The 8,217-nt window shown below is 43.0% G+C and overlaps 1 protein-coding gene across 1 annotated transcript in view; it reads left to right on the top strand.

The window, feature by feature from the left end:
• The first annotated feature begins 1,671 nt into the window (after window positions 1-1,671).
• Window positions 1,672-8,217, top strand: part of IPO5 (importin 5) — a 38,993-nt gene continuing 32,447 nt past the window's right edge. The window contains exons 1-2 of the mRNA XM_046664381.1: window positions 1,672-1,838; window positions 7,423-7,503. Coding sequence (XP_046520337.1) covers window positions 1,749-1,838; window positions 7,423-7,503 — 171 coding nt within the window. The 5' untranslated portion in view covers window positions 1,672-1,748. The remainder of the gene's footprint in view (window positions 1,839-7,422; window positions 7,504-8,217) is intronic.

The raw sequence follows: 8,217 nt of genomic DNA, 5'->3' as shown, positions 1-8,217 counted from the left end.
TCTTCCTCACCAAAAAAAAAAAGGTTGTTTTAGTATGCAATTCCAAAAATCTTAATAACTTTGGGTGAGGAAAAATCCTCTTCAGAATCCAGACATGTCTGCTGCTGACAAGAAACAATTAAGCAAAATAACTAACCCAAATATACATAATGGTCTGTCTTTCATAAGAATGACAAATTGTCACATCTAAGAAACATCAATTCTACAAAAACAGGTCTGCAGACCTCTTGCAGAGAACCCCATCATCACTGTCACAGCTAAAACTTTCTAAGGGACTTTTCTCCACAAATAAATTAGAATCCTTTAAAATATCTTGGCTGGCAATGACAATTGCATGGGGATCCCAGGGCCTCAGCCCAGAGATTCTGGGCACAGTGGATGGATTCTAGGGTACAGCCAAAGTTTGAAACCGTTCACCTAAAAGCAAGTATTTTAAGCAGAACTCCAAAGAGCAGAACTTCAGCAGAACAGTCAGCAGGAGATTACATTCCCTAAATTAAATACTGTCGGCCGCCGGAAGTGTAGTACTCTCCATCTCAGCCAAGGTGGAACCTCACTAGGAACGTCGTGTCCTTTTGAGGCAAAAATGAATTGTATTCTTTTCTCCACTGTCACCCTCCGCCCAATGCACTGGACACAGGAGGGGCTCAGCAGAAGTGCCCTCTGATTCAACACTGCTCTCTCAGCCTTTGGCAGGTCCAGTAGTAAAGGAAGGTTGGATGCATTCTCTATGCATTAGTGTGCTGTAAGTGAAATCAGGTCTCCGGGCCCCTCAGTACCGCTGGGAATCAAAAAGAAACACTGAGAGATCAGCCCTACAAATCGCTGTTGCAGTGTCTTTCTCAACTTCCCCAACCACCAAAAGAACGGGACCCAAAAAACAAGGAATTCAAGGGGATAGCCACGGATCCTGGGTGGGGACGGAGTGGAGGCATGTGCGCTACGTGGACATCTCAAGACGGCCGCGAGCTGGGGAGGGGAGGCCTGGCGGGAGGGCCCAGCGCTGAGTAACCCCTCATCCGGGCACGCCAGGGCCGTGAGTCACTGGTGAGCGCAGCGGGAGGAAGGGGCGGCCTGAGTCATAGCCCTGGGGGAGGTCGAAGGGTCTGACAGACCGAGGGGTCCGTGGAGGCTGGGGGTGGAATTTAAGTAGGAAATGGGTTTTAAGGGAGCGCCATCCCGGGATGTGGGGTGGTTTAGGGTCGCGGGGCCGAGGGGACTGGAGCTGGGGGCGCTCCTCGAGCCGCCAGGAAGGGCTGCGGGCAGGCAGGGAAGGAGGCCGGCCAGACCACGGCGGCGAAATCTCCCGCGCTCTGGAACTGGTTCCTCCTCCCCAGCCCGGCCGCACGCCCCTCACCACAACCGGCTGGCTCCGCCCGCCACCCGCGCGACGCAGCCCGGGCCTCAGCTGGGCGGCCGAGTCCCGCGCCGCACGCCGCCGGTGACGGCACTGCAGGGTGCGTGGCCAATCGGCGCGGCCCCCGAGGAGGGGGCCTCGGCCCCGCCCTCCACGCCCAGGGCCAATGAGGCGCCGGCACCGGAGGCCGCGGCGGGGTGAGGGGTCGCGAGGCCCCGCCCCGTCCTCCCCTTTCCCCTTTGCCCCGCCCTTTCCCGCCCGGCCCCCCCAGCCCCGCGCCGCCGCTGGTGCCGGTCCCCGCGCTGGGCCCGCCCCCGCCCCTCCCGCCGGCCCGCCAGCGCGCCTCACGGCTCCTGTCTCCCCTCCCTCCTTCTCTCTCACGCCTAGCGCAATGGCGGCGGCCGCGGCGGAGCAGCAACAGTTCTACCTGCTCCTGGGAAACCTGCTCAGCCCCGACAATGTGGTCCGGAAACAGGCAGAGGTAACCGAGCTCTCCACCCCCGACCCCGCGCCCCGGCCGGTTCGCCGAGCCTTCCCCCGACGCCGCCCCGCCGGGCCTCGGCCGCTCCGCCTCGGCCGCGCAGGCCAGGCCGGGCGGGCGGCGGCCGCGCAGCCCACGTGTGAGGCGGCCCGCGGCTCCCGGCCGTGCCCCCGGGCCCTTCCGGCCCTTGCGGCCGCGGCACCGGTTCCCTCCCCGCCGCCCCTCGCACACACGTGCGGCCGCTCCTGACACGCTGCCCCCGCCCAGAGGGGGAAGCCGGGCGGCGGGGGGGATGTGGGATGTGGGGTGTGGGGCGGGCCCCGGCTCCCCTCGCTCCTTTCCCGCTTTCTCCCAGTGGGAGCCTCCCCCGCCCTTCCAGCCGCGGTCTCCACCCAGCCCGCTTGTCCCCCAACCCTGGCCGCCACCTGACCATCACCCTGCTTCTCTCCTGCCCCTCAGTCTTCGCTTCCGTCTGTCCCTCCCTTCCCCGTCCCCTCCTTTTGAGATCTTGCCCTGTCTCCTTCTTTCTGCTTATTTCCATTTTGCTCTCTGTCTCCTGTCTAGTTCCTAACGTCAGAAGTAGGATTTCCCTCCTCCCCCCAATCTTGTGAAGTTGCCTTTAGGATTTCTTTCTAAGCAACTTCCACCTTACTTTGCTGTTCAGACAAATTTTCTTTAATCTCTAGAGATTTGTGGTCTCCTGACATAAGTGGGATGTCTTGGGACTTCCGTTGTTTAACTGGGCCAATGCCATATGTTTGTCTTTAATTTCATTAAATCTAACCCAAATCTCCGTCTCTTTTTTTTTTTTTAACCACCTCTGGCTCCTGGCCTCTAAAATGTATATATACTTTCAAGAGACAATATTTCCAATGTATCTGCAAGTTCATTTACCAAGTAGCAGTAAGGCACCCTTGGTTCAGTAGAAGACTGATGTTAATACTGTCGGTGTTGAGACCACCATTTGTGTGAGATACTTCAAGGAAAGGGCAGAAACTTTCCCGAGTCTCTTAAGTGCATTATCAGAGCTATCTTCAAACTAGGTTGTCTGTGGAGGTCTTTGCCACCATGCGATTGAAGATTTTTATAGGATGTTCAGCCGGTTATTTTTACAGAGAAAAAATTTGTTTTATATATGACTAATGAAATTGAGGGACAAGTCGTCTTCTGGACTCACAAGTTTTGTAGTTGTCTTTAAAATCAGTGTTGTTAAGACTTGGAATAGGTTTAGGATGTGCTGGTTACACTTAGTGGTTTTGTAATACACGAAGTAAATACACTGGAAGTAAAGTTCTGTGTGAAAAAGCACTTGAAACGACTATTAACTTCATCCTAATGACTTTTGATTCATTTATTATACATGTTCATGTAAAAATTCAAACAGTGCAAGTAGTTTTTTATCCCGTTCCCCAAAGGTAACCACTTTGAAGTGTCTTGTGAATCTTCCCTAAGAATACCTTTACAGGTGTGTATGTATACATTCATTTTTACGTCAATGGATTTGTAATACACGTACTATTACGCAACTTGGATTTTTCACTCAGTATAGTTCATATTGCCACATAAGAGTTTGTTAAAGCAGCTATGTAGTATTCCATCATAAGGAAGTATTATTGATTCAACCAACCTTCTATGAATGGACATTGATGTTTCCAGTGCCCTGCTCTTGCAAATTGTGCTCTATGTGAGTACATGTATACCTATCTTTTCAGACTTTGCCAGGTTTAGTTGTAGAATACTTAAAAGTAGCGTTTGTCCTTGGAAGTAACGTGCATTTATTAGTTCTATCAATTTGCACTCCTATCAGTGGGATGTGAATGCCTAGTAAAACATGTTAATGCTTTCTGCTAACTCTAGTGGTGATTTTTCACCAAAATAAATTCTTAATCCCAACCCATAATAGAAATTTCCATGTGTTACAAAGCAGAACAGCATTGTAATTAGTAAGCTAGTTTAATTCTCCCTCTTCCCTCCAGTTGCTTAAGTCTATTGTCAAGCCTAGTGGGGAATCTCTTGTCTATTGAACTAAATACCAGTGTCTGGTTCAGCTTGAATTCCAATTGGTGCCTGTTGTAAATCTTTTATCACTTCCATCACTTTGGGGATAGTTAGCTGCATTCAGCACATTTTCACATAAAGAACAATTGCAAATATGTACTGTTATTCTCTTAGTCTCTTTATTCCTAGTGAAAACATTCAGATATTACATTTTTACTTTCTTTGTATATTCTTGGAATATACTAATATGTAAAGTAAGTTATAGAATTTTCTTAATTTGACACAAAAAAGGTAAATGTTTGAGGGAAAGCCCCCTGGCACCATATAATATGGCACTAAGCTGGTCTGTAAATAGAGCTTCCTAAAAAAGCAAAATATTTGCAAAAAGAAATAGTTGTGTGATGATACCTTAATCTTTTTTTTTCCTTTTGACACAAGCCTTTTATAAATAATCAAACTAAATAAAATTGAGTATTGCAGTCTGATGTAGCAAATAGAGACCTTTTTTTGAACTATAGAATTGGCAAGGGCTCAGTAAATATCTTTGTAATTTACTCAGTCAAAATAAAAATACTTAGTTGACACATAAATGCCAAACTGTTGACTAAGGTGACTTGTTTTGTCTTCAGATATGGAATCAAGTACAGTAAGTGACTTTCTTTTATTGTAATATATTGTTGAAAGCATTGAAGAGCTTCAAAACTTTAAAAAGTTTTAAAACTTTCCATTGTATAAACCATTTGGTAGTCTTTATATTTTATTTCTATTAATATTTTTTCAAGGGCTTTCTCTTTAACTTTACAAAAAATGTTCCTGATATTTGAAGAAATGATTTAAATGCCTTTAAAGTCTCAAAATACAGTAATTAACATGAAGACACAATTGAATGAATAATTAACAAGTAATCCAAAATTGAATGTCCATAGCGTTCATGACTAAACATTTTTATGTGGCATAAGCTTAAGTGTTTTGTTAATCATGTGCATGGATTTTGTATTCTTATTAATTTTTTCCATTGACTGTTCCTCATTGATTATAATATAGAACTTCATTAATGAGATTTGAATTGAAAGAGGATAATGTTTTGAAAAATATACCTGATTTTTGAGGAACCATGGTGTTTGCTAGGTAAAAGCTGTTTGTCCCCTCTTTTACGTTTCCCTACACAAAGTAGGCTTGCCATAAATATTGATGGAGTAAGTGAGATGAGTACATATTAGCGTTTCTCCTTTGTGGGTGGGAAGAGGGGAGGTGAAATCTGCTTTACGTTGTGTGATTGTTTATGGTAGAATCAAATGGAAGTGGAATTTTATTTGCCACGACACTGGTGACATTCATTGAACCTGCTTGGACGAGTGCTAGTAATATTCTTAGAAATATTCTCTGTATTTGCTGTACTCTTATGTGCAAGGTGCTCGGAATACAGACAGGAAAAGATACCAACCCCGTTTTTGTGGAACTCGGTCTGTTTAGGCTAGAAAAAGTTACACTTTTGATTTTAAGGCTGTTCTTTTTGCCAAACTATTCTCCTTGACCAGTGTTTTGGTATCGTTGTAATACTATATCTGGATTGCCGCAAAAGAACGAATCAAATGGGGAGAACCCTCCCTCAGGAGTCAGATATCATGCGTACTAAACTCGCCCTCCAGTGACTTCTAATTCATTATGAAATAGAGTTTAATATTTGACTTAATGTTTTTAAGTCCTTACTAGAATTAACATAGTATAACTGTCATACTAATAGACCCACCTGGGCGAGGCTAGAGATCCTCACAATTTATATCAGGTTTTCTCAGAGCAAAACCCTAGTGGAAAAAATTTTTCCAAAACTTTATTTAGACCACTGGAAATTTAAGTGTGAAACATCTGTAGCGTCTACAGTGCATCAGGGGCTAAGATAGGTGCAAAAAATAAAAAGACATTTTTGTTGTGCTGTGAGAGACTGTTTAAATGAAAAGGCTATACTGGTTTTTGAGTTGCTTTGATAAAGATAAGTGAAGAACCTAAAGGTGTACATACCATTTTTACAGTCATCTTGTGAATATCTTTAGATAAATTATCTCATTTCTGGGTAAATAAATTCAGATCTTCTCTCTTCAGCCGTGAGTATGTGTGACAGTGTTCAGCATTGTTTTGTTCCTGTGTGCTTATGTATTTAGAGGAAGTTGAGGTTATCAGAACATTTTGAATTCTCTTTTTCCCAAAATTTACTCTTCCCCAAACTGAGATATGTTTGGGAAGTTTGAAAACTGTGTAGCACTGCGTGATAGAACTGGTGGTTTGGTGGAATGAGCCCTCAGGGGTGAAATTTAGAGAGAGCGATCAGCCAGGGAGATGTGAGTACAGTTGACCTCAAGACCAGAGTTCTTTCTTCTGTTTATTGTCTGTGACCTTGGGCAAGTCATTAACTTCTGAGCCTTTATTTCCTTATCTGTCAATATCTCAGGGCTACCGGGGAGCACTAAGTAAAAGGTGTAAGGTAGATGTGGATTCAGAGAAGCCCTGTTTTCCCTCCCTGGTCCTTGTCACATCTCTCCAAAGAAACCAGGTAGATTTATATGGGGTGGTAGCTCTTAGAAAGCAGGCAAGCTCTGAACTTAGACTGCTAGAAAATTAACATGTTAGCTACATTATACCCTTAAAGTGGATAGATGAGAGTGGACTACATTTATTTACTAAGAGGCTTCTTGGGGGAAAACAAGTCCAAGTGTACTTAAAATAATGCTTTCTTTTCCACAGTGAAAGACTGCTTTTAGAATTTTTGTACATGAATCTATACTTCTCTTCACCTTAACTTTTGTAGACATCATATGTTTATCCATTTTTTTTTGATCCACTGACACTCAGTCTTTTAATTGGTGTCAGCTTGCTTTTTATTGTTAACCAATTTGCTCTCATTTTATGTTATTAATGGAGAAGGAAAGAAGTGTCCTGAGTCACAAAACCTAGATTTCTAGATCTATTAAAATGATGCTAAAGTCTCCTGGCCAAATTTCTCCTGACCGTATTCGTTTATTTATGTTTGTAATATGGTTTTAGTATAATCCTTGCTTGAAAGAAAGGGTGGCATAAAGAATTTGAATACTTTGCTTTTCCCTTCTCTGACTGGCTTCATGTGAGGTGTCTGGTGGTTGTGAGTAGTGGTACTTTGAACCACTTCCTCATAATCTGGCCTAAAAGATGTTGACGAGATGAGCAGCTTTCCATGATGTACGGGGATGTTGAGTGAGCACTTACTTTGTAGCATGGTAGCTCAGATCACATTCAACAATTTTTTGGCTCTCTGAGGCCTTGAGTTTTGTTAATCAAGGGAGCAAAAGTTGGGAAAATGTGCACATACATCAGAAGAATCCATTTAAGAGATAAAGGTGGAAAGGAACTTGATAAGTAACTCCGTGGACGTCTTCTTTCCTAACCTATCTGAAGTATGTTTTATGTCACAGGAGAAAATTTTAACACCAAACCCAGATTATATGACCCTCATGTCTAGATCTTTCCCACTCTTTGTTTCATTTCTTCTCACTGGTGTACTCAAGAAGTTTTCTGACATTATCTTCTAAGCTCTAATGTTTTTCTTTTCATGTAGGAAACCTATGAGAATATCCCAGGCCAATCAAAGATCACATTCCTCTTACAAGCCATCAGAAATACAACAGCTGCTGAGGAGGTACTACTTGAATATTTGAGAATATGACATTGCTACAGAACAGCTTGGCTATTAGATGTGGGCAGAGTAGATAATGAGAACTGTTGTTTACTGCCTAGACGTTATCAGAACTTTGAACTTATTTTCTAAAAGCTACTTTGAAGTTATAATTTAAGTACTCTGTATTAAAAGTGAGAATTTCTTTTTTTCCATGTAAGATGATGTGTCTAGACTATTTGAAAGTTAGTGGTTCTTAAATAACTACATAAAAATTAGTAAATTTAAGTGAGTTCTGTAACTATAAAAAATTTTCTTCCTTGAAACCATTCTAAAGGAGGAAATTTAATTCGTGTAGTGTTTTAATGTGTTGCCAGATATTTCTGAATAAATACTTTGGTCTATCTTTAAAAATGTTATGCTTATAGCCATCTCTCAGTGGTGAAGAATATGTGCTAAAGATGTTTAGGAACAAAGAGACACTTTGTGGAGTGCTTTAAAAATCATAGTTTTTGGCAAATTACTTAGTTACCTTATCAAATTCAAATTTATAATTTCGTACTGGTTTTCTGTGCATTTAGCAGCTAACTTTTTTCCCTTCCCCAAAGTAATATCCTTGAGTATACTGAATCTTAATTGAATAGTCTGTATTTATTTTGGAAAAGGAGTCAAAATACCCAAGTCTAGAAAACTTACCCACCTAGGAAGCATTACATTTATGATTTGTAAAGGGAAACT

The sequence above is a fragment of the Equus quagga genome, chromosome 6 (assembly GCF_021613505.1).
Source record: "Equus quagga isolate Etosha38 chromosome 6, UCLA_HA_Equagga_1.0, whole genome shotgun sequence".
Lineage (NCBI taxonomy): Eukaryota > Metazoa > Chordata > Mammalia > Perissodactyla > Equidae > Equus > Equus quagga.
This window is presented reverse-complemented; position numbering and strand designations above follow the sequence as displayed.